Raw genomic sequence first — 27,295 nt, 5'->3', positions numbered from 1 at the left:
CAACGTTTCTCCATGTTGCCCAGGCTGGTCTCAAACTGCTGGGCTCGAGCGATGTGCCCACCTTGACTTCCTGAAGTACTGGGATTATAGCCATGTGCCATCTCACCCAACAGGTTTTAAAATTTCATTATCTGCTAAATATCTTAAGTGTGTCAGATTTTCTTTCATTATTTTATGCTTATTTTGAAAAGCCTCTTTAAGCACCCATGTCATGTGGATGGTATTGCTAAAACACTCTAGTAATTGTAACTCACACATTGGGATCAAAACTTGTTTTGTAGAAAACGATTTCACTTTTTAAAGTAATTTTTTCTTCAGTGGCAGCTTTGTTAATGTAATTTAAATGTGTTTTGTGGAGAAAAATAATCTGTTTATCAGGTACAATAACTTACTAGCCAGCTGTTCTTTAGACACAATCAAGTGAAAAGGTGTGTGATCTTTTTGACTTTCCAGCTTCAGATTTAATGACTTAAAATGGGAATTAATAAATGTCAGTCTTCCTCTATTAACTATAGGTAATTAGAAAAATGGTATGGATACTTTATAATAGTATAGTTATTCTGATATATTTTTATTGATACATAGGTAGTTTTTATGTTAGTGTATTTGCTAAAACGGAATATGAAGACTGAAAGCTGGGATAACCAGACTTGTTTCTTCCTCTGATAGCACTTTGTTCTATTAAAAAGGAACCAGGCGTCTTTATGCTACTTTCAATATATCTCATTCTAACGCGCAACAGTGTCCTGAAAGGAAATGCTGGGCAAGAAGTTAGTAAATCTTAACTGACTTTAGATCTGCCACAGATTTTTCTCATTTGCCTGTTTGATTTCTCCTTGGGATGTTGAGATGCCTGATGAAAAAGAACAAGCATTTGGGACCAAAAGGAGCTGACAGATATCTCAAGTGATCTTGGAACAGGATAGTGAGTCTTTAGATGAGGATCAGGAGTTAATTTGACTTTTGGAGAAACTGGAGAAACATGTCTTTTGTATTTTAGAACCTTTTCTGAAAATTCTGAACTGAGAGCTAGTTTGGGAGTAGGGTTTGTAACTGTCTTTAAAGGATACTCAAGACCTTGGAAAACAAACTGCAGTTTTAACTAGCACTAACTCTTTGTAGCACTGGAATATACCTACTAGGTGAATTTTTGTTTCCTGCACTTTGAAATATGAGGAGAATGTTTTATATTTCTCTCTCTGGGGATGGGGATATATGAATGAAGGAAGATCAACTAAATTGCTTTTAAATTTAGCTGCTGACTGATTTTTCTCCTCCACTTTTGGATTAATGGTCTTCAGTGCATATATAAGATGTTGTGGAGTAGAAAACATGTAAAATATTAGTGTTTTTTTTTGTGTGTGGTGGTTTTTTGTTGTTGTTTTGAGATGGAGTCTCCCTCTGTTGCCAGGCTGGAGTTCTGTGGCGCCATTTTGGCTCACTGGAACCTCCACCTCCCGGGTTAAATTCTCCAGCCTCAGCCCACCGAGTAGTTGGGATTACAGGTGTGCGCCACCACGCCCAGCTAATTTTTGTATATTTTAGTAGAGATGGTGTTTGCCATGTTAGCCAGGCTGGTCTCGAACTCTTAACCTCAGGCGATTCACCTGCCTTGGCCTTGCAGAGTGCTGGGATTACAGGCGTGAGCCACCGTGCCCGGCCTAGTGTTATTTTTTTAATGATGATCTTTAGAGCAATACGTAAGTTTTATTTTAGGAGTTTCAGAAGAGAAGGGCTCTGGGTACCTACCCCAAAGAACTGTAAGCCAGGGACTCAAAAAGGCGTTTGTACACTATGTTCATAGCAGAATTATTCACTATAGCCAAAAGGTGGAAGCAGCTGTGTCTATTGATGGATGAATACATCAATAATAATTACACAGACACACACAATGGAATATTCAGCCTTGAAAAGAAAGAAAATTCTGACACATGCTAAGTGAAATAAGTCACAAAAGGGCAAATATTATGTAATTCCACTTATATGAAGTGCTTAAATTCATAGAGACAGAAAGTAGAATGGTGGTTGCCAGGGACTGGGGAGAGGGAGGATGGAGAATTAATGTTTAGTGGGTATGGAGTTTCAGTTTTGCAAAATGAAAAAAGTTCTGGAGATGGATGGTGGTGATGGTTGCACCATGGTGCAAAAGTACTTAAAGTGACTGACCTGTACACGTGAAAATGGTTAAAATGGTACCTTTTATGTTATGTATATTTTATCACAATTATTTAATGAAAAGAGAGAAGTGCTGGGAATGAACAGTATCTAGACAGGCCTCAGTTTTGTGGAACTTTAGGATGAATTGCCCTTTTAAAGAGGTGGTGAACTTTTGATCACTGCCATTATAGAACAATCCTATTCTACTTTACCATACATCCTTCCCTACCCTACCCAACCCTACTTTGTCTTACTCATTAGCAATTTGGAGAACTTGCTTATGGGAACTGTATTCTTGTTGTGACTTTTTATGAAGATTATAATTCTAAACTTAGTGACTGCATTTCTGCTGAGACTGAAGCCAAAATATCTGTGACCTTGAATGAACCCTTCCTCCTTACCTACTCTATGTTTTCCGAGCAAACTTTAAGTTTTGAGTATTGACCTCCATGGGTATCGTAAGTGTTCTGTGCTTTTAGAGCTTAGCTAGAGAATTTCTTAAAGATCATTCCAGAATTGTTACATGACTTTAAAATTAATGGCCCTTTTCCTCCGATAAGCATTGTTTTCCTTTTTAATCTCATTTCAAAATAGATGAACTCCTTCTAGAATAAATTAGAAAGTACAGATAAGCAAACAAACCCAGCAGTAATTCCGTGACTCAGAAATAAGTGACAGAAGCTTACATATAGTCGGTCTTCTATGATTTTTCTGGCAGATACATGAGTATGTGTGTGAATTTTTTTTTTTTTTTTTTTTGAGATAGTCTTGCATTGTCACCCAGTCTGGAGTGCAGTGGTGCTATCTTGGCTCACTGTGACCTCTGCCTCCTGGGTTCCAGAGATTCTTTTGCCTCGGCCTCCCGAGTAGCTGAGATTACAGGTGCCCACTACCAAGCCCGGCTAATTTCTGTATTTTTAGTAGAGATGAGGTTTCACCATGTTGGCCATACTGGTCTCGAACTTGCGACCTCAGGTGATCCGTGTGCCTTGGCCACCCAAAGTGCTGGGATTATAGGCGTGAGCCACCGCACCTGGACTGAATGTATTTTTTTATACTTATGGAGTCCACTATGTATGTCTAACTACCTATTTTAAATATCTCTTGTTTAACAAATTCAGGGCTTAGGTATTTCTTGCCTTGGTATAAAATGACCATTAAAATGATGGAAAAGCATCTACTTTTAATTTTCTTCCTGATAAAGTTTTCAAGACAGCTTTAAGGAAATAATGCTTTAAAACTTGTAATTACACACTCAGTTTGGACTTAATAAAATAGATTACCCAAGCAGCTGTGTTATGACTTTCTCATGCATACTTGTTAATGAATTTGTGCAGATAGTAAGTTAGAAACCCATTTATGTAGTTGTGTTCATTTGAAGTGGACACAACCTTTTCCACTACCTTTTCCTTAGGTAGTGGTTTTCAAAATTTTTTGTCTTCTGAAATTAAACAAAAAAAGAATATTCAGTTATCAGAAGATGAGAGACAGAAAAGATAGTATGTTGGCCATTTAAATGTATACCTTAAAACTATGGATCAATTTTTTATCTTTTTGAAATTCATAATTTGTTTTGCTGCCACCAGAAGCCTCACCTTCTAAGTTTAGATTTATTCATATAGTGTATGCTTTCAACAAGTGATCACAGATGTAGTTTTTTCATTTGCATTTGTACCATTAACTTTTTAATCTCTGGAAATTTCAGTGACAGAGTATTCTTTAGTCATTCTCTGAATGCTGATGATAGAGTTACCATTCAGGTCCCCAGGGAGGGAGATTTACAATAATGAATAGCTGTGTACCAGGTCATTGCATGTTACCTCATCAGCATAAAATAGTAACTAAGTCTTACTATCTCAGCATAATGTCCCGTTGAATTTTCTTTGCTTTACCGACCAACAAGGACAAACATATCTGGATGAATACTTTTAACACAAATTAATAATGAGGTTTCATCAATAAGTAGTTTCTAGCAGCTATCATATTTACCTTTCTGTTTCTTGAAATATTCTTTAGATTGGAAAAGCAGTTACTGAGAACAGGAGAATCATCAGAGTCTGTGTTAGGGCTTGAGAAAGGGGTCTTTCGTTTATTCATTTGTTTCTAGATTTTGAGAATGTGTAATGATAAGACATGATCTTGTTCTTAACTCCTAAGGGGCTTACAGCTTAGTGGGAGATACAGAAAAATGACAAATTAATGCTGCAGATTGGTGCTGGCCGATAGTAACCACTGGCCATGGGTGGTTATTGAGCACTTGAATGTGGCTAGTGAGACTGAATAACTCAAGTTTTAATTTTAATTATTTATTATAAGTTAAATATGAAAACTGATGCTGGATTCATTTATTGGGAAACTTTGGAGAATGTTTGGAATAATTTGGATAGATAAATCTACCTTTTCAGCTGTACATTTTAAGAAATTGAAATATAGATAAAGTGTTTCTGATGAAAAATTTAGACCTGAATTGAGATGTACTGTAAAATACACACTGGATTTTGAACAGTCCAAAAATATAAAATATCTCAGTAATTTGTGTGCTGATTATATGGTGAAATGATAATATTTTGGATACATTGTGTTAAATATTCATTTTATCTATTTTTTTAAACCCTTTTAATGTAGCTAGTAGAAAAAATCACATACCTGGCTCATGTTATATTTCTATTAGACAGTGATGCTCTAGAGGCACAGGAAGCCTGTGAATTCTGCCTTTGGGAAACAGGGGAACATTTCAAAGAGTTTGAGTCAGTTCTTTATGGTTTTGAGTGTGGTTTGGTGATTGGGAACGGGTTATCTCAGAGGGACAAAGTAAAGATTTGAAGGTCTGGGAGGAAAATGGTATGCATTAATAATAGAATTATGAGTAGTATGGGAATTTTGGAACAAAGAATATAGGGAGAATGGCGATAAATGAGGCAGAAAAGATTGGGACTGGAGTACTTAAGAGCCACAGTTCTCTTTCAAGGTCTTTGGACTTATTTTACAGTTAATGCAATTTTCATTGAGTTTTTAAGCAGATGAGTAACAATATCAGATATGTGCTTTTAGAGAATAACTAGTGGTACCATGGAGGATCAACTGGATGAGGCAAAGAAATGGGGGCAGTAGACCCTATGTTGATTTTAGTTGTTCAGCGAAAGATGGACTAAGGCAATTTATCTTGGGATAGGAGAGGAAGAAATTCAAGATATATTAGAATAGAGAATTAGTAATACTTTGTTGGGGTAAAGAGAGGAGATACAGATGACTTTGAGAGACAGCTGTTTGAGGAGTTTATGATAGTATTATTTGAATTAGTGACTCCTGTAGGGTAGTATGTTATGGAAGAAGGTTGAGGCAGAGGATGTAATGAGTTTGAGGTACATGGAATACCCATGCTGGTAGGTCTTTCAGATTACGTGTTGGTAGCTCAGGGAGAGGAGGATGTTTGAGGGAGAGATTTTGGTTTTATTGAAGCAATAGAATTTAGGTAATAGATTTCCCAGGAGACTATAAAAACATAAGTAGGGAGTTAATTTTAGTGTGTGGATTTCATGATAGCTTATTTAGTTATATGAAAATAGTTTTCACTCAGGAACTTATTGAGTGCCAATTTGTGCAAGTGCTATGCTAGACCTTGAAGATGAAGAGACAAACAAGACAAATGTTTCTGCCTTAAAGAGACTAAAATTCTAGAAGGAAAGAAAGACAAATAAATCTGGGATTAGAGTTTGGTGTCGTAAGTACTGATGAGCTGTAGAGAAGAAAGGCTGAGGAAAGGATGAGCATGAGGGTGTGAGAGAAAAGGAGACTGGAGAGATGTGGGCTCGATCTTGAAGGGGAAATTGGTCATTTGTTCCCTTTTTGGCAAATCTTTTTGCCTGTAATAAACTTCCTAATTGTGCACTCCCATGACTCTCTATGTCCTGGTTCCTATTAGTTCCTTCATTCCTTTTCACGTGGTGTCTATCATCTCTTCTCTGTCAACCCTCTAGGTACAGATAGATAGTCTTTACCAGTGGTTGTAGTTTATAGCATGGCATGATTGCTGCAATAAACTGCTTCCAGCTGTTACTGAGAGTTGGTAGCTGAGAGATGACTTCATCAGTATGTTTGTATATGGCTTTTAGAAACAATCATTTGTCAGACACACAGCTTTTCTACCTGGTACCTGCTTTATTATTGTCTTCATCAGGGGAGGCGGGAGAAGTGGTGACAGATCTGTGACAGTGTGAAGAAAACGTTCAGACTGTTGGCTAAGGTGATAAAAGGAGAGGGGGAGGACAGAAGCAAGCTGTAAGGTGACAGCTAAGTCTTGGTGTATGAATACAAGGTAAGGTATCCAACCCTGTAGTAATAGAGCACTTTTGAGGTGCAATAACTAGAAAATCGCCTGAAAAAAATCAGTAAGGAAAATCATGTGTTTACCATGAAAACTGATGTCTAGTAAAGATAACATGATACCGAATTCACTTAGTTACCAGTTGTGTTTCCTTATTCAAAGGCTGTTTTCCATATCTGTGTGTTATATCCGAGGAACAATAAAGTGTTGCTTGTGCTTGAAATACCCTTCACCACTCTCTTGACTTGCTCCTATTTTCCTTTAAAGATCATGTTAAACATCTGTTGTGAACCTTTTTCTGCATGCTGTGTCTCACCTCCTATCCCTGTTTAGCGCTGGGTTTTTCTGTGCTTCTAGAGCATCCTGTACACTCCTCTCTGCAGCAGTTAGTTGTGCCATTGGAGTAGTTTCATCCTCTTTACTAGGCTGTTGGCTCCTCAAGGACAGGGACTGTCCTATTTTCATCTACTGCTCTGCTCATAATTAGTACTTAAATGTTAAGTAAGTAAACCATGAAAATATCAGTGTACTCTATAGAGCTTGAAATCTCAATGCAGTCACACTTTAGACAGGAGCATTAGAACTTGTAAATTTTTATTTTCAAAATTATTAAAAAGAGGGTGGTATATGTTTTTTCCCCTAAAATTTGGCTTTAAAAGACTTTGTTTTAGAAAGTTATATTTTTCAGGTAATACCATCATGTAATTTTTAGTTGTGAAACTAAACAAAATTTGTTTGTGAACTAAAACGAATTTTAATCCTGTTTTAGCTGAGCATTGTCCCATTGACATATTTTTAACTTTTTGTACTCTATTATGTTAACTGGCCCAATGTTATAATTTATATAACTACATAATTTATTATTATATACAAATTATGGCTATGTGCAGTGGCTCAGCCTGTAATCCCAGCACTTTGGGAGGCTGAGGTGGGTGGATCATCTGAGGTCAGGAGTTTGAGACCAGCCTGGCCAACATGGAGAAACTCCGTCTCTACTAAAAATACGAAATTAGCTGAGTGTGGTGGCACATGCCTGTAGTCCCAGCTACTCAGGAGGCTGAGGCAGGAGAATCACTTGAACCCAGGAGGCGAAGGTTGGAGTGAGCTGAGATCGCACCATTGCACTCTAGCCTGGGCAACGAGAGGGAGACCCCATCGCAAAAAAAAAAAAAAAAAAAAAAAAGAAATTATGGTAAAGGAGACTTTGTTTAAGCAGCTAAAGTACAAAAATACATAAATATCTTTTTCTCTGTATGATTTAAAATGAGATTTAAAAAATAAGTTTCGCTTTAAAGCCTGATATGATCAGGGTACCAAACATTTATGTAAATGTTTTTTTCCATAAGTCTAAGTCAAAGGTATGATTATAGACTATAGGGAATTATAATATTCAGTAATATAAATATAATTCTGTACTTGTAGTAAGGTAGATACGTAAGTATTAATACTGAGTAGCATGTGCTGATTAAGAAGCAAGAGGTGTAGCTCCTTAGTATGAATTCTGCCATTCTCAGAAGTTTATTATAGAAGCAATTCTGAACTAATATCAGAAGTAAAAAGGACAAATCTCAGTATTTTTTGGTATTAGAAAAAGTAATGATGCAAGTAGAATCTAAGTTTAAAGTTACCTTCTTGTATATATAGTTCCCTAATTTTTCTTTTCAGTGGATAATGGGAGGATTATTTTAGTCTGTCTATAGATAAAGTAGAACAGGCCAAGTCTTTTTTTAAATATGAAATTAGGTCATGTGCAGAGGTACTGATCCCAATTCAGTTGTTAATTAATGACAGATATAACCCATAAAATTAACTTTGTTTTTTTGGGGGGGGAAGGGGGTGGTTTTTTTTTTTTTTTTTTTTGAGACGGAGTCTCGCTCTGTTACCCAGGCTGGAGGGCAGTAGTGTAGTCTTGGCTCACTGCAACCTCCACCTCCCAGCTTCATGCAATTCTCTGGCCTCAGCCTCCCAAGTCACTGGTATTACAGGCGCCCACCACCACGCCTGGCTAATATTTGTATTTTTAGTAGAGACAAGGTTTCACCATGTTGGCCAGGCTGGTCTTGAATTCCTGACCTCAGGTGATCCGCCTGCCTCGGCCTCCCGAAGTGCTGGCATTACAAGCATGAGCCACAGCGCCTGGTCTTTTTTTTTTTTTTTTTTTAAAGTATGAAAATTCCATTTATTTTTGTTGATGACAGTTCATGAACAAGGTTCTTATAAATGTTAGAAAGCTAATTTTTATTTGACTCACATATTGGAAGTACTTTTACTGCTTATTCGTTTTAACTTTTCTTTATCTGCAGGCTAACAGCAAATGGTGGTATGGACTTAAGAATTGTCTTTAAGTATTTATGTTTTTATAATACAAATATATTGGGCTGAAGAGGCTAGTTTGCCCTAAGCCCCCTCAGGAAGATTGAGTTTTTTTATTGTCTTTTGAATAATAATGTACATAAATATCACATAGAGTACTTAAAAATATGTATTTTTTGAGACAGGATCTTACTCTGTCACCCAGGCTGGAGTGGAATGGCTCACTGCAGCCTTGACCTCCTGGGCTCAAGCCATCCTCTCACCTCAGCCTTCCAAGTAGCAGGGACCACAGACATGTGCTACCCTGCCTGGCTAATTATTTATTATTTATTATAGAGACAGGGTCTCTGTATTTCCCAGGCTGGTGTTGAACTACTGGGCTCAAGTGATCTTCCTGCCTCAGCCTCCCAAGGTGCTGGAATTAGAGGTGTAAGTCATCACACCTGGCCCCAAAATATAAATTCTTAACTAACCCCCGACCACTATCACCACTTTCCACCCCCAGTAAGTGTGGAATATGGCCCAGGAATTTTAATAAGCAGCCTCAGATGATTCTGATGACCCATTGACTACCTGTGAAGAAACACTAGTTTCTATAGGGTCAATACTATTGTCACTTTTGTAAGTCTGGTGGACTAGGCAAGTGCCTATCCTGCCCCACATCATTGTCCCCAAACTCTAAAGGTGATCATTCTCATTATAATAAAATCGGGAAATAAAGCATATAGAAAAAAACATATATAATACTAATATCCAGAGAAAACTGATAGTTTTAGTTTGTTTTTCTTTATGCTTTAAAATTTTATTGGAATTTCATTGTATTATTTTATCTTCTGCTTTTCTTAGTTGCCTTTATACTTTTTTTTTCCCTGGACCTGCTGATGGCAGATCATGCAGATTTTTTTTTTTTTTTTTTTAGACGGAGTCTTGCTCTGTCACCCAGGCTGAAGTGCAGTGGCGCCATCTTGGCTTACTGTAACCTCTGCCTCCAGGGTTCAAGCGATTCTCCTGTCTCAGCCTCCCAAGTAGCTGGGATTACTTACGCACCACCATGCCCAGCTAATTTTTGTATTTTTAGTAGAGATGGAGTTTCGCCATGTTGGCCAGGCTGGTCTTGAACTCCTGACCTCAGATGATCTGCCCTCTTTGGCCTCCCAAAGTGCTGGGATTACCGTGTGAGCCACTGTGCCTTGCCAGATTTTTTTTTTTAAATCAGAAATCATTCATAGCATTTTCACTGCTAGTATAGTATTGCCTCATCTGTTGAGTCATGATTTACTTAACCATTTTTCTGTTGTTAGATGTTTAGGTTGTTTCTGATTTATTTCATATAAATAACACTGGAATGAACATCTTTCTTAGGAAAGCAAGCATTTTTTTTCTGTCTTTAGGAATTTTCATCCCTTTGCTCAAGGTTCTAAAAATATTTTTAAAAGCCCTTGAAACGTACTGCCAAACATTTCCAAAAAGGTTCTGCTGATTAAAGTTGCCAACAGTAAACTAGAGTTGTTACATCCCACCTTCACCAGCATTGAGTGTATTTGTTAAAAAACATGTTTTTGGTTTACTAGAAAAGACAGTGCATTATTACTTAACCATCCCTCATTGTAGTTAAATATATATATTGTGCATCTGTAAAAATTAGTTTGGTATTTTACGCTAAGTATTTTTTATACCAGAACCTATATTTTCAAGCTTGAGGAAAATTGATAATCAATCAGTGTTAATTCCCTTGAATTTTTCAATGGTTTAGGCAGTTAATAATACACGTGCACTTTCTTTTTGCCAGAGATCAGAGTATTTCACAAATACGGAGTCCTCGTCTATTCTTTTTTCATACACTTTGAAAATTGAAGATTTAAGCTGATTTTAAGTATGGAACTAATTCATTAAGAAAACAAGGTTCTCCAGGAGGTGGAGGTTGCAGTGAGCTGAGATCGCACTATTGCACTCCAACCTGGGTGACAGGGCGAGACTCCATCTCAAAAAGAAAAAAAAAAAGAAAAAGAAAACAAGGTTCCTATTTCTACTAGAAACTAACATTTTACCTTTCATTGTCAATAACCTAACTATCTGTGCTTCTACTTAGAATTACTGTTAAGTCACTAGATTTCAAACAAAATTCCACCTGTTTCTTGGTTTGTCAGTTTTGAAGAATGCCATCCAACTTTAGATTCCCTGATTTTTAAAAATTAGGTGCTGGGCATGGTGGCTCATGCCTATAATCCCAGCACTTTGGGAGGCCGAGACGGGTGGATCACCTGAGGTCGAAAGTTTGAGACCAGCCTGACCAACATGGAGAAATCCCATCTCTACCAAAAAAATATAAAATTAGCCAGGTGTGGTGACTTATGCCTGTAATCTCAGCTACTCAGGAGGCTGAGGCAGGAGAATCATTTGAACCAGGGAGGCGGAGGTTGTGGTGATCCGAGATCGTGCCATTGCACTCCAGCCTGGGCAACAAGAGCAAAACTCTGTCTCAAAAAATAAAATAAAATAAAATAAAATAAAATAAAATAAAATAAAATAAAATAAAATAAAATAAAATAAAATAAATTAGGGAGCATTTCCTTCAACTTTTTCTCTTCTCAATGTATGATGTTTATAATTATTTCCATTTCTTGTATTATTCCCAGTGTTTGTCCTGTTCACTCACCAAGATTGCTAGACTCTGGGTTTCCCTTTGCTGGGCCGATTCCTGCAAACCACTTCCAGGCACAAAGCCTGGGAATGGTAGGATTCACCTTGTTTGTTTCTCTCAAGGATTACAGTCTGGCTGCTTGTTGTACAATGCCTCACAATACTTGTTTTCTGAATTTTATTTGCTTTTCTAGTTTATGGCAGGAAGATAGTTTCAGATCCTAATGGCTGGTAGCTGAAGTCTTTAAAAACTTCTGAATTGAGTGATTGTTTCAGAGTCTCTGTATTAAGTCTTTGAATTTGATAATGTCGAGTTTCCCTTCTTTTGAAATTTTCCTTCTTGACTTTCAATGCTACTCTTCCCTGGTAGACCTTCTACTTCTAACTTCCTATCTGTCTTCTTAGTCTGGTTCTTTAGTTATGTTAATTGCAATAATGATTATTGTAATAACAATAGAAATCACTGTGTGAGATCCTGTGCTGACTTTAAACTTATGTTCTCATTTTAATTCATAAAGCAACTGCTTAGTATTTTCCAGGGTTCTCTTTTCATCCTGCACTTGCTCTGTATGCTTTCCTGTGTTATTGACCCCACCTGTATATTGATGACTTTTCTATTTTTAGCCCTGATTTTTGTAAATTGGGAACTGAGTTCCCAGTTTACATAACCAACACTCTATTAGCATTTCCACTTGGGTTTTCAAAAGACTTACCAACCTAATGCAATCTAAATGTAACTCCTCTTTGCCCTTCTCTTTCCATTCTTTTCTTCAACTTGACATTAATCTGTAAAACTACACACATGATAAAACAAACTGTACTTCACATAAGCAAACATACAACCTGTATGTTAATTTAACCTTCTGATTGTTTCTTGAATCTGTCCCTACTTCTGCATTCCTACTGTCTTGTCCTATTGCAGCTCTCTTCATCTTCTGTCTGTGCTACTGTACCAACCTCCTAGTTGCGTTCTTCTAAAATCTGTAATATTTTTAAAATTTAAATCAGAATGCACTTCCTGGCTTAATCTTCGGTAGTTCCCTAAATGCTTCTGGATGTTTGCTTTGCAACATGACCTCCAAACTCTCTGTGCCGTCACTTGCTTTTCCTTAGGACTTTCACTTGCTGCTCCTTTTACATACTCTGTACGTCAGCATCATTCCCTGAAAGTACCATGCTGTTTTTCCTAGCTTTTGTTCTTGCTCCCTGCTGTTTCCCCAACTTTTACCTGGCCAACTCCTGTTTGTTTATTTCTAAGGCATAGTCACTTGTTTCCAGGTCTCTTCCTTTTTGCTCCCACAGTGTCCCATGTGTAGCTCTAGCATTGTGTCTATTATTATCATGTTTTACTTTCTTTTACCATGTTATGAGGTTCTAGAAGGCAAGGAAATTTTAAATTCATAATTTGTAGCCTACTCACCTAGCTTGAGTACATGACGCTCAATTCATTTGTCAGTAGTTTCTAGCTTAAAAAGGACACAGCTGTCCATCATTTTTTCAAAACTAGAAGCGTGGATATTTTCTTAGTTTCCTTTCTTTATCACATCTAGCTGGTTCCAAGTCCTTAATTTTGCTTTTTTTGGGGAGATATGTGTTTGCATACTTTTGTTCATGTTTGTTAATAGTTTGTTCATTCATTCAGCAAATTAAGTGCTCCTGTGTACTGGGCAGTGTACTGAATATTGTATGCCAAATATTGCATTGTATTTATGAAATCTGTAGGTTAATTTTTGAACAATTAGCATGTTTATGAAGTTTTATTTTCCATTTAGGAACAAGGGTTTATCTATTGAAGTTTAATTTTAGGTACCTGAGGAAATTTTTACAAATATTCTTGTTTTGTTTTTCTAAGACCACCAGAGCGGGTACAAAAGAACCAGCGACTAGGCAAGGGTAGGAGCAAAACTGCAAGTTTATTTTGGTCACCTAGCTTCAAGGGAAGAAGGTGGGTAGGGAGAGGTCTGTTGGCCCCCCGACAAAAGGGGCCCCCAGAGTCACCCGTACAGCTCTCGGACGGAGTTCCAACAGTTCCGACCGCAGTGGGGAATCAACCGCAGTGGGGAAGCTGGGAAGTCCGCGCGTGGCGATCCTCCGGATCGGCTTTTCTAGGAGTGGGAGGGCAATAGGCGGGGCACGGGCATGTCCGGGGGCGTTCCGCAGGTGCGACCAGGTAAATCTTGGTCTCTTCAGATTGACATCACCTGGCGCATGCCTAGTTGGTCTGCACCTTCCTGGGTCGCCGGCTGGATTTTCGCGCGCGCGGGAAAAGTTGGGGGGGGGGATGAAGAACCCGGAAGTGCGCCATCTTGCCTCCGTTCATCCAAACAATTCTTACTTGATTTTGTACATTTCTTTTAAGGCTTACTTATAAGTGTTTTTTTTCTATTATGAAAGAGATTTTTTTTCTGTTGTATTTTCTGTTTGTCATTGCTGATATATGGGAAACTAACTAGATGATCAAAAATCTGGCCAATTCGTGAAACTCTTTTAGTAGTTTTTGTGAATTTTAGTTTTTAACTATTGGTTATTTCAACAACAAATGACAGTTTCTTTTTTCTTCTGTGTATTTTATGAGTTTAATTCATTTTTTGTATCTTAGTACAAATCCAGTACAGTGTTGAATAGAGCAGTTATACTTGGCACTTAGTTATAAGTGAGATATGTTTACAGTGTTCTTCTATTCTTCCCTGCTCTTGTTTCAAAATTATGTTAACCTTATAGACCATAATATACTTCAATTTTAATCTTGACTTTAATGAAAGAACTTACCTGTCTTGTTGATTGTGATGTTTACTTTAAATAATAATAATTTTAAAAAGTCAAATTAAGGAAGGGTCACCTGTTCCTATCTTGCCAAGAGTTATATCCTGAATCTGTGTTGAATTTTATCAAATGCTTTCTTGGTGTCTGTAGAGATGATCGTGTTTATCTATGAATCTAAAGAATTACAATATGAGATTTCCTAAAGACAGACTTTCTTAACATCTGTGCTTTGTTTCATTTAATGTAGTGCTAGATTTCTAATGGTTTATTTAGGATATTTTCTTCCATGTTTATAAGTGAGATTTGTTACAGTTTTATTTAATTCTTCTCTGCTCTTGTTTCAGAATTATACCAGCATTATAGATTGTGCCAAAGGCCATTTCAGTTTTTTCTAGCTGGAAAAACTTTAAAAATTTGAACTGTTTAAACAACAGGAATTAATTGTTTCTTGAAGATTTAGTGGAGTTTGTTCAGAAACATCATTTAGAAAATTGCTGTTTCTTGGCATCTTTATTTCCCCAAGTTCTAGTCAAGTATCAGGAGCAAAGTAAGAACTTCTTTAATATTGGTTGAATAAATATTCTCTAGATATTCTAGGTTCTGAGACATGATTTACCATATAGAATTTTTATATTAACATAATTTGTTTTCGTCAGAGAAAACACATTCACTAGGATATGGAATTAATCTGAAGGTGAAATGATACCTGTCTCCATGGATAGATTTTCTTCACAGATGTGGTTTAGTGATAAATTTGAAGCTAACATTTTAAGGAAAATAGTCGAATTTGCGTCATTGAATACAGTACATGTATAACTACCATGTGTAAGACCGAAAGTGACCATTTTACAAACATGTATTTGTGTTTGGGTTATTTCTACTGTTTTCACAGTTACAGCTTATTCAGTGATTTAAACTCACAAACATTATAGACAAATAATTTTAGAAGTTAAAGTACTTTAATTTCAGTAAAACTGATTCAGTGTTTCCATTCACATTCTTTTCAAATTCAGTATTTTAAAGCATTCATGAAACTCTAGTTACATTACAGAAGTAATTGAACATCTGAATATAATTCTAGGATTTATAGGGAAAAGCACTGGTTCCTCAGCTAGAGCCAGTGTTGCCCCCAAGGGACATTCATCAGTGTCTGGAGGCTTCTCAGTTGTCACATCGGAGGCGTATGTGTGTGTGTGTGTGGTGTGTGCGCATGGGCCACTGTCATCTTGTGGGTAGAGGTTAGGGAAGCTGATAAACATCCCACGGTGCAGAGGATAGCCCTCATAACAAATAATTTTGTGTCTCAAAATGTCAGTGGTACTAGGGTTAAGAAATTCTGTTATAGAAGGAAAATATATACTGAAATAGAAATACGTAATATAAGCAGGTGTTCTCAGACATGTGCTTTTTTTCTTCAGCAACTGAAGTTCTGTGTAACCTAATACAATTTACAGTGTCTTTATACAAAGGGTATGAAGTATCCTGCTCTTGACTGACATCTAGTGAGATATTTAAAAATAAAAAATAAAGCTATAGCTTAACATTAAACATGTAAAATCAGAGTTACTATGAATTCTTAGTTTTCTACTGTTAGGAAATTCGCAAATAAGGAAGCTAGGAAGAGATTAAATGATTTACATGATTTGTTTATAGCCTCTGAGAAATTATACCTGAGAAGGAATAGAATGTAGTAAATTCTTAGCTTAAGTATTATTCCTCTTTTATGTTTCACTTATGTTTCTGATTTAATGTTAGAGCTTAGAATATGAAATCTTTCTTTTGATAATTTTCATAGTAAAAGCTGTGCTACTCATATGTAAAACTTTTTATTTAAAATATTGCTTACAATCATAGAATTTGAGAGCCAAAGAAGACCTTGGTGGTTTAGTCCAATTCCCTCATTTCTTGAGATAAAAACTGTCAGTTTCAGAGAAGTAAAGTGATCTTACCCAGTATCATGCAACTTATTAGTGCCAGATCTTGAATTAGAACCCACAGCTCTTGGCTCTTCATCACTTTGTTTCAGGTAAAGGAAAGTATTATGCATACTTTGGATTCGGTTTGAAGCTTTTATTTATTTTTCAAGGAAACTATGAATATTAAGACTTAAATTAGTATTTCCTTAGAATATAGTCACCTGTATATATGTTTTAAAATGAATTAGTATAATGTTTATAAATCTCCTGTTTCATTTAATTTTGACTTAAATGTTATACCAGTTTAAACATGAAATTTAAAAATGTTTATTTTACAGGCAACCACACCTCCAAATCAAGGAAGGCCAGATTCTCCCGTCTATGCTAATCTTCAAGAACTGAAAATATCCCAGTCTGCTCTTCCCCCACTTCCTGGGAGCCCGGCAATTCAGATTAATGGAGAATGGGAAACTCATAAAGACAGCTCAGGGCGTTGCTATTACTATAACAGAGGAACACAGGAAAGAACTTGGAAACCACCTCGTTGGACTCGGGATGCAAGCAGTAGCAAAGGAGATTTCCAAAGTCCAGGGGATCAAGAGGTATGAGTAATTAAGGAATCAACTGCAAGTTACCAGATTTTCTCTTTTCATTTTTCAGAAACCAAAGAAGTAAATAGTTTTGTTTCTTACTGTCAGCATGTTAAAACACTTGAATCTCTAAGATCATTAAAAATTATTTCCAAGCTTTGCTAATATTAATGCTAGCTACTTTCTAATCTCTGACTAATAGACAGCTGCTAACCTGATACTGTGCGTACTAGTTCCAGACCTGGGTTTAAGTTGTCTAGTGCCAATGCACTCCCTTATGTCTTAGAAGATACTATTTCAGTTGTTACTGCACAAGCTGATGATATTTTAAATTAAATTTAATTCAGTTTTTTAAGAGAGAGAGTCTTGCTGTGTTGCCCAGGCTGGAGAGCAGTGGTGCAATGGTATCTCACTGTAGCCCCAAACTCTTGGGCTTAACCGATCCTCCACCTCAGCCTCCCTAGTAGCACGTGCCATTGGCTAATTTTTTTAAACTTTTTTTGTAGAAATGGGGTGTTGCCGCCTGACTTCAAGCAGTCCCTGTGTCTCAGCCTCCCAAAGTGCTAGGATTACAGGCGTGAGCCACTGCACCTGGCTGTCCAGTGACTTTTTTTAGAAAAAAATAGAACATATGTGATGTGACCCAGAAAAATAAATGGAAGTGATATTTTTCTCTGTTGGCTTAGTATGGCTACCAGACTACTTCCCATTTTTTCTCTTTGTCAATCCGTGATACAAGACCATTGTTTTACTTATATATGAAGGAAATAATTATAATTCCTTTGCTACAGTGGAATCATTCTGTTAAGTCTAACAATTCACTTTAAAATCATTATTTTCTCTAACAAGTCTCTGTACTCTTTTTCTCCTTCTGGTTTCACCTTCCTCCATACCGCTTGCAGGATGGTGCAGTAAATTGGCCAGCTGTATTTTTAGAAACACTTATCTCAGTAGTCTGGCAAGAGGCCTTGGGATTATTTAAACGTACAGGAGTAACTTGGTAGGATTGATAGAATAGAGTGAAATCTTGCCATTTGGTAGATTGGAGCCCCTCCACCTGCGTAGGACATCCTGCTCCTACAGAAAGCAGCTAGCTCACACAAATAAAAACAAGCTTCAAGTAGATAGGAGCTGGAAAAATCAGGGAACACATCTTGTATTTAGGAGACCCCAAAAGCTTTTTGTAGTTAATAACTCCTTTCTTGTCCCATTTTTCAGTTGGTTTATTTGTAGCTTTAGTTTGGTAGTAACTTGTGTTTTTAGTGTTTAAGTGAGAGCAAAAATAGATAAGTTGTTCATGTTTAACTATAATAAGAAAGGAAAATTTGGCTGGGCGCGGTGGCTCACGCCTGTAATCCTAGCACTTTGGGAGGCAGATCACTTGAGGTCAGGAGTTTGAAACCAGCCTGGACAACATGGTGAAATCCTGTCTCTACTAAAAATACAAAAAAATTTAGCTGGGCATGGTGGCAGGCACCTGTAATCCCAGCTACTAGGAAGGCTGAGGCAGGAGAATCGCTTGAACTCGGGAGGCGGAGACTGCAGTGAGCCGAGATAGAGCCGCTGCACTCCAGTTGGGGCAACAGAGTGAGACTCTGTCTCAAAAAAAGAAAAAAGGAAAATTTTATTTGAATTGTACATTAGAAAGATTTGAAAATAAAGTATCCAGTGGATCAATAATAAAGTAAAATTTTACAATTTTGGAGAATTAGGGAAAAGACTAAATTATAGACTAAAAGAATTTAAAGTATATATAGGAACTTTTAAACGTATTTCTTAGCTATTTTAGTGAATAGATGGGAGTGACTTCCATGCAGGTTCTCAATTTACATTACTGGTCTCTGTACAAATTATATGAAGATTAATATTTCCAAAGTGACTGGAGCACATCTTCCAGTGACTTCTTGAGAAGGGTTGTGTATGGGAGGTAAAATGGAAACTATGGGCCGGGCGCGGTGGCTCAAGCCTGTAATCCCAGCACTTGGGGAGGCCGAGACTGGTGGATCACGACGTCAGGATATCGACACCATCCTGGCTAACCCAGTGAAACCCCGTCTCTACTAAAAATACAAAAAACTAGCCGGGCGAGGTGGCGGGCGCCTGTAGTCCCAACTCGGGAGGCTGAGGCAGGAGAATGGCGTAAACCCGGGAGGCGGAGCTTGCAGTCCGGCGCACTCCAGCCTGGGCGACAGAGCGAGACTCCTTCTCAGAAAAAAAAAGGAAACTATGTGTGTATGAAAATATCTGTCTTCTGCTCTCATATTTAATAGATAGTATTCCTGGGTATAGAATTTAGGATGGAAATTATTTTCTCTCACAACTGTGAGGCATTTTTAACTTTAATGGGGATCTGGGTCAGCCCCTTGTTGGGGAGTCTCCAGTGTTAGAACCATTAGGTCTTTCCTTTTGGACTAATCAGAATCTCCACAGACATCTTTAGGTCTCCTGCCTATACACGGTAAGGGCTGTCTGTGTCTTGGTGTTGGCATTCATTTTGCACATGGTCCCTCAGTCTCCCTTCTTTCTCTTGGTACCCACGTCCCTATTGTATCTATTGTCCCCCCAGCTCAGAATCTTAGTATTTTTCCCTTGTCAGAGGGAATAACTCTCTGTACTTCTGCTGGAGTAGGGATGGGCTGCACACCTAGCAGCCAGGTATGTAGAAGGAGATTCTGGCATTTTTAATTCTTATTTTAGTACCACTGCTTTCACTCCCCAGTTTCAGAGATACCTCATACCGTCAGTTGCCAAGCCATTTGCAGATTCTGTTCTGTAAGCTTGTTGGGTTTCTTCCCCCTCCCCCCCCGCCCTTTGTCTGCACCATACTGGTTTAGATTCTACTTTCTTCTGTGTAGATAATTGAGTTTTTTTGTTCATCTGCTTCACTGTTCTCCCTGTTGTTGTGGGTTTATGTCATTTTAAGCATATTTCGCTGTTATGATTTTAGTGGGGTTTGGGAGGGAGCACCTGTTGGCTCTTCTGTCTTAACACAGAAGCTTATTATTTTAGTGGTTACCCTAGAACAATCATTCATAATAGGGCTGATTTCGCCTTCCAGGGACATTTGGTAAAGTCCAAAGACTTTTTTTTGGTGGTCACAATGGGGAACGTGCTACTGACATCTAGTGGGTAGAGGCTGGAGGTGCTGCTGAGACAGGATCTTGTTAATGTTGCCCAGGATAGATTCAACGCTCAAACTCCTGGCTCAAGCAGCCCTTTCACCTCAGCTTCCCCAGTAGCTGGGACTACAAGTATGGGCCACCATGTCCAGCTTTAGCATGCGTAGTTAGTCTATGCATGAAGTTAATCACTATATTCTTGTTCCTTAAAGTCATATAGGATCTATGTGTGCTGTTGTGCTGTTGCTGTCATATGTTGTATTTCTATTTTTAGCCCCCTTGTTGTTGTTGTACATGACTCTTAAAATTAATCCTAATTTTTACCACTTTGTCTTCTCACATTTTCTTCTTCTGTCATAAATATGAACCTCTTTTGGCAGGAGACAGGGTTTTGCTCTCTTGCCCAGGCTGGAGTACAGTGCTGTGGTCATAGCTTACTGCAGCCTCAAACTCCTGCGCTCAGCCGTCCTCCTGCCTCAGACTCCCAGGTAGCTGGGACTACAAGCATGAGCCACCATGCCTGGCTAATTTTTAAATTTTTTGTAGATATGGGATGTCACTGTGTTGACCAGGCTGGTCTTGAACTCCTGGGCTCAAGTGATCCTCGCACCTTGACTTCCCAAAGTACTGGGATTACAGGCATGAGCCACTGTGCCCAGCCATAATTACATGCTTTTAAATTCCTTCATGAGGGTCTGTTAGTAATAGAATCTTAATTTTTGTCTGAAAATTTATTTTACTTTTACTTTTGAAGAACATGAATATATAGTTCTAAGTTGACTATTTACTTGTTTGTTTTTCCGTTGACTATTTACTTGTTTGTTTTTCCTTGTTCATTGAAGATTTTATTCTCACATTCTCTGGCTTCCATTGTTGATGCTGAAAATTCGGATGTCAATCTGATTGTCTTTTCTTTTCTTTTCTTTTTTTTTTTTTTTTTTTTTTTTTTTTTCTTGAGACGGAGTCTCACTCTGTCGCCCAGGCTGGAGTGCAGTGGCCGGATCTCAGCTCACTGCAAGCTCCGCCTCCCAGGTTTACGCCATTCTCCTGCCTCAGCCTTCGGAGTAGCTGGGACTACAGGCGCCCGCCACCTCGCCCGGCTAGTTTTTTGTATTTTTAGTAGAGACGGGGTTTCACCGTGTTAGCCAGGATGGTCTCGATCTCCTGACCTCGTGATCCGCCCGTCTCAGCCTCCCAAAGTGCTGGGATTACAGGCTTGAGCCACCACGCCCGGCCGCCTGATTGTCTTTTCTTTAAGCATAGTTTGTCTCTTTTTGTTGGCAGCTTTAAAGATCATGTGTCTATATTTTTACTGTGATGTAGCTGGGTAAAGGTATTTTTATTTTCTGTGAGGGCTTTGTTGGGATTTCTGAATTTGAGGAGTCCTGTCTTTGATCAATTCTGGAAAGTTCCTAGCTATAACTGTATATAGGCTCGCCCCCATATTCTCTTTCTTCTTACTCTGGAACCTTGATTAAATGAATGTTTAATCTCACGCTGTTCATCCGTGTCTCTCTGTTTATTTTCAGTATTTCAAGATCCAGCTTCTGCTTGGTATTTTTCTCTTTGTCTATACCTTCATTTGATGTTAAGTCAATCCTTGAATTTTAAAAAGTATTTGTTTAGGGGAGTTTCGCGATATCACTGCTTTGAAAAGTTTTAAATCTTCAAAAATTTAGAAGAACAGTGCAGTGAACATTATATGCCATGTACCATTCATCTGGATTTACCAATGGTTAAAATTTTGCCACGTTTGTTTTATTTCTCTCTCTCCCTTCATCTGCCCAAACACACATACACATGTGTGTGTATGAGTGTTTTGAAGCAGATAATATATTTTATTCCATAAGTATAAGGACATGTTCTGGCAAAACCACAAATCATTTATCATACCCAAGACATATAATATTAGTATGTTATTTCCTACATGATTAGTATTCATTGTTTCTCAGTTGTCAAGTAATATTCTTTATAGTTTTTTTCCCTGCTGTGAAGGATCCAGTGAAGATTGTATGTTGCATTTATTTGTTGTATCTCTCTAATCTTGTTTTCTATTTTATTTTTGCTAATTTCTGTACATAAAGTTTTAGAGAGTCTGATTATACTGTTTTTCTGCTGACTCTTACTCAGGGTGTTTTGAGAGTGTATCTGTTTTAATGTGAGGTTATAGTAGTTGGAAATTTGTAAGTAGGAAGTCTTTAATGCTGGGGTTGAAGGTAGGTTCCTTCACAGGTAAGTCTCTTCTGATGGATGCCTAGGGAAACTATGAGTATTTAAAAGTACATCTTTAGCTTTAGTTTTTACAAGCCACCCAGGTAGTATTAATAGTAATTTGGATTTCATGAAGACTTTTGTGGCTAGAGAATCCCCTTATTTTCCCCAATTATTGGGGAAAATTTCTATGATTTTCCTAGTGTGAAATAAAGGGGCAAGATTTGTTTATGGTTCACCCATAATTTGTGAGTATAATTCTTTGGCGTTCCCAGCTCTGTATTGTGGGACAGCCTTTTAGATTTCCTGCTTTTGGTAATCCTGAGTTCAGTTCTCTAACACTCCTGCATGGTCTTGAAAAGTAACATTTTAGTTTGGGGTCTGTCAAATGCCTTCAAGAATAAAGCTGGTCTTTTTTTCTTCTGCTTGACTCTGTTGATTCTTGTTTCCACTTAGCTTTTGACCTCTGAGTATTTCTTAATTAGCCTTTTGTTCATAGATTATTTAAAAAAACATTTTATGTAACATTTTTAACTGTTTCTGTTCAGATATCAATTGGGATACCTACCTGCCATTCTTCTATAAATGGAACATCTGTCATAGCCCCCTCATATTTGTACTAGGATACATTTGTTGCAGAATATATCCCAAAGTTACTGAATCGGTTACACCTTTGAATTAAGTTATTAGGTATAGAATAGTTAACATCTATAGAATACTTGCCAAAAATTATCTTAACTTTTACTTAACTGCCATTAAACAACTATTTTTCAGTAGAGGATATCCAGATCTTAAAGCCTGGTTCTGTAGTATAATATAAAGCATATAAAGATATTGGAGGTTACTTTTCATGGTAGAAGAGAACATCATATTTACTGTGCAAAAGTTGGAAAATTATGATGAGAATTTTGTTAGCTAGAAAGTCGTATCTTTGAAAAATTGATTCTGTGATTTTGTTTCTTAAATTAATTTTACTAACTTGATTGCCATTTTTGTTTCTAAAAGTTTTACTGCACTCTTCTTGTCTGTGAGCTTGCATTTTAAGTTGCTTCAATTAAATAAAAATAAACTCCTGATTTTTGAATTAGGTTTTCAGTGTTTAAAAAATGTTTCTGTTGTAAAACATATATAATTCACTTTATGCAGTGCTTCTGTAAAGCTATGTTTTTGTGAACATATTAATATTAGAATCTTAATATCTTTAACTGCAGTGTTGAGAATCTACCCATCTTAGTGTTTCAGACCAAATTATGATGATAGAAAATATAGTATGAATGAGTAAGTTTTACTTGCTGAAACTATTTTACCTAGAGGTGATAGGAAGGGTCATTTGCACATGAGTGCTAACCTAATAAATGATTCTTAAATGAATGACTTTTAAGTGCAGAAAGCAAATTGCCATTTAGTCATATTATGGTCCCTCTTGTCAGTAGGCATCAAAAGTTTCTAAATTTTCCCAGTCTTCTAATTTGCTTCTCTCATGTGTCTGCAGTTTATCATGTATATCCATATTATTTTATTTTCTTCCCCCCTCCCCCTTTTCCCTCCCCACCTTTCCTCCCCCTCCCCTCCTTTCCTCCCCTCCCCTCCTTTTCTCCCCCTCCCCTCCTCCCCATTCCCCTACTCCCCCTTCCCTTCCCTTCCCCTTCCCCTCTTCCCCCTCCCCCTCCCATCCCTTTCCCCCTCCCCTCCCCCTCACCATCCTCCTCTTCCTCCTCCTTCTCCTCCTCCTTCTTCTTTTGAATAAAAAATGGAAATGAGGTCTCACTATGTTGCCCAGGCTGGTTTTGAGCTCCTGTACTCAAATGATCCTCTGGCCTTGGCCTCCCATAGTGCTAGGATTACAGACGTGAACTATCGCTCCTGGCCCCTATATTATTTTCATACAGAATTTTTTATTTGTCTCTCTGTATTGTGTTTGAATTTGCTCAATGTTATTTTTTCTTGTTTTGAAATTTAGTTTCCAGTAGTCTTTAATAAGCATTTGATTGAATGAGTTAGGAAAATTTACCACTAAATTATAACACAAATTATAGAAAAATAGTCCGAGATATCTTTATTTAGCAATGTTGTTTGCCTTGCATGTGGCTATGTGCTTGTGGTACATGAGGGAGAGCTCAGTCTAATGTAGTTCCCTCATCTCCTCCCTTGTTTACACATACATATGTGTACATATGCCTACTCCTTTCATTTTTAAACTTGATTTCAGCCAAAAGCAACATTAAATAACATTCGAGCTCTCCTTAGTCTGAAAATACTGTTTTTAGTTTTATTGTGATGAATTTTTCTAGGGTTGCACTAATGTGATAAAATAACCACTGTTAATTTTACCTCACCTCTTACAATGTACTATTTGAAGACTTATCAATTTACTTTCAAAATCAAATATTCAAATATATTTAAATTATCTTAGTACTTATACTCAAGTAAAATTGATTTATTAGATTTTCAGCCGATTCATATTTATATTCAAAGAAGAAAAATCCTTATGTTTCTGACTATTTGTAGCTTCTTTCATCCGAAGAAAACTACTACAGCACTTCTTACAGCCAGTCAGATAGTCAGTGTGGTTCTCCTCCAAGGGGTTGGTCAGAAGAATTGGATGAACGTGGGCATACCTTATATACCAGTGACTATACTAATGAAAAGGTACATTCTTTTTTTCTCATCTAGTGTTTTTTTGGCAGAATTCTCTCATAAAATAGTTGTGTACTGAAGGTTTAGTAGTATTTAAAAAAACTCATGAAAATAGTCCTCATTGTAACTTTATAATCATGCCAGTTGACAATATGAAAACTCAGTCTAACTACTGATTAATGGTTTTAAACTGCTTAGGATGATAGTGATTTTTATGCTCTTGATACCCATGGAAGACCTTTTAAGAGTAAACCTGTTGAATGTCATTTGTTTAGATTTCGTCAATAGGCATATTTCTTTATATTTTTCTGGGGGAATAGTTTTTTGGAAATGGTTTTCTCTCTGTGCCATTATCATACATCGCCTTACTGCCTATTCTCCTTTTCCTATTACAATCAAATTTACGTAAAAAACCATCAATCTAGTATTTTATGATTAGTTTGGAAATGAATGTTGACATTTTCTGTGTGTATTGCATCTGGTATCATTTGAAGCACCTGGTTGGTAGTACATGTTCAGAGAAGATATGCTTGGGAATAAATGGGGCTCGGCTTTTATCCCTCTTTCCTGCCTCAATTATTTGACATTGGAACATATGGAAGCAGTTTTTTCATTTATTTCATACTCAAGTTCATATGTTTGTATTAGCAATACTTTTTTTCCCTCGTATTCCCTGTGTTTTATTGCATGATGTTTTGTTGTTGCTGTTATTTAAAATTTTACTGTTTGGCCATAGGAAGTAATTCCTAAAGGTTTGCATGAAATGAGGCTTTAAATGGTTTAGTTGTACATTTAATTAAAAAGCGTTTCCCTTTTGTCAGTTTCTCAAACCTGTTTTCAGAATGGGAGTGTACCTGTGTACCAGTGCATATGTACATCTGTGTATCTTTATGTTGTATGTTGCTTGTTGTTAAGTGGTGCTTGAACAACTATAGCCAGACATTGGAGGATAGAGAGGGCAAATAAAGTCATGTTTAATAATGAGTATATTTATTCTTACCAAACTTAAAATGCAAGTCTATTAGTATAATTAGTTAGAAATTTTTGTCGCATGCCAGGCGTGGTGGCTCACACCTGTAATCCCAGCACTTTGGGAGACCAAGGCAGGTGGATCATCTGAGGTCAGGATTTCGAGACCAGCCTGACCAACATGGAGAAACCCTGACTCTACTAAAAATGCAAAACTAGCCAGGCGTGGTGGCACATGCCTGTAATCCCAGCTACTCGGGAGGCTGATGCAGAAGAATTGCTTGAACCCGGGAGGCGGAGGTTGTGGTGAGCCAAAATTGCACCATTGCACTCCAGCCTGGGCAACAAGAGCAAAGCTCTGTCTCAAAAAAAAAAAAAGAATTTTTTGTTGCAGTGTTACTGAGCAAGTAGAATAAAATTCATAAAAATTAAATCTAGTATCTCTGATAGTAGTAGCTTTAACTTACTTTTATTTAAATTTAATAACACTGTTCTGTTTTTATAGTGGCTCAAGCATATTGATGATCAAGGTAGACAATATTACTATAGTGCAGACGGATCTCGGTCGGAATGGGAATTGCCAAAGGTAATAAACCTTGACACCGAATTTCTATTTAAAAATAGTAGATGAAGTAATAACCTGGAGATGGTTTCAGCAGATTTATTGTAAAGTCTTTATTATACTTTTACAAAGTAGGAAGAATAATTTTTTCAGAATTCACTGGGAATACTGTGAGTGGTGTAAGTTTTCTGAGATGTACAGGTATCTTCACTGTGTGATACTGATTATTCCTATTCAGAATATCTTTTAGGTAAATTTGAAATTGGCCTTTCCTTATTCTTGGAAATAGGAATTCTCTTGAATACCAATAATGTCATCTTATATCTAGTTGTGTTGAGTATATTGATTTTTCTACATAAAGTTGTTCTTATATTTAATCATTTTTTAAGAGAAAGAAAAGTAACTCAGTATTCAAGTTTATCCTCTTATGTAAATGTGTGTATGATTGAGCCACTCATTGGCTGAGATATAGGCAACATGTGATAAGATGTCTTTATGGGCCGGGCGCGGTGGCTCAAGCCTGTAATCCCAGCACTTTGGGAGGCCGAGATGGGCGGATCACAAGGTCAGGAGATCGAGACCATCCTGGCTAACACGGTGAAATCCCGTCTCTGCTAAAAAAAAAATACAAAAAACTAGCCGGGCGAGGTGGCAGGCGCCTGTAGTCCCAGTTACTTGGGAGGCTGAGGCAGGAGAACGGCGGGAACCCAGGAGGCGGAGCTTGCAGTGAGCTGAGATCTGGCCACTGCACTCCAGCCTGAGTGACAGAGCAAGACTTCGTCTCAAAAAAAAAAAAAAAAAAAAAAAAAAAAAAAGATGTCCTTATGATTTAGCTGGACATCTCATTTCTGGACAAGTGTACCAGGGCTGAGTTTATCTAAGGTGGTAGGTTTCAGAGTGGTCATATGTACATCACTATTGGTGCTTGAGATAATTTTAAGTGATATATGAACAAACATTTGAATTTTAATTGGTGCATTATTTTAATGTTCTAGAAAACAGCTGTTAATTAGCAGACAAATATGTGGTGTCAATTGTTACATATACTTTAGTTTTTAAAATTTGTCTTTTCCCCAAATTAAGTCAATTTAAAG

General features: G+C 37.3%; 1 protein-coding gene across 6 annotated transcripts in view; it reads left to right on the top strand.

The window, feature by feature from the left end:
- Window positions 1-27,295, top strand: part of ARHGAP12 (Rho GTPase activating protein 12) — a 126,415-nt gene that overhangs the window by 52,854 nt on the left and 46,266 nt on the right. For 3 of the 6 annotated variants that reach the window (XM_030940734.1, XM_030940733.1, XM_030940732.1), the window contains exons 4-6: window positions 16,452-16,715; window positions 24,542-24,682; window positions 26,145-26,225. In XM_030940734.1, the coding sequence (XP_030796594.1) occupies window positions 16,452-16,715; window positions 24,542-24,682; window positions 26,145-26,225 (486 nt within the window). The remainder of the gene's footprint in view (window positions 1-16,451; window positions 16,716-24,541; window positions 24,683-26,144; window positions 26,226-27,295) is intronic. The other 3 variants (XM_030940737.1, XM_030940735.1, XM_030940736.1) reach the window with 1 other exon arrangement.

Source organism: Rhinopithecus roxellana, chromosome 11 (genome assembly GCF_007565055.1).
Source record: "Rhinopithecus roxellana isolate Shanxi Qingling chromosome 11, ASM756505v1, whole genome shotgun sequence".
NCBI classification, from domain to species: domain Eukaryota; kingdom Metazoa; phylum Chordata; class Mammalia; order Primates; family Cercopithecidae; genus Rhinopithecus; species Rhinopithecus roxellana.
This window is presented reverse-complemented; position numbering and strand designations above follow the sequence as displayed.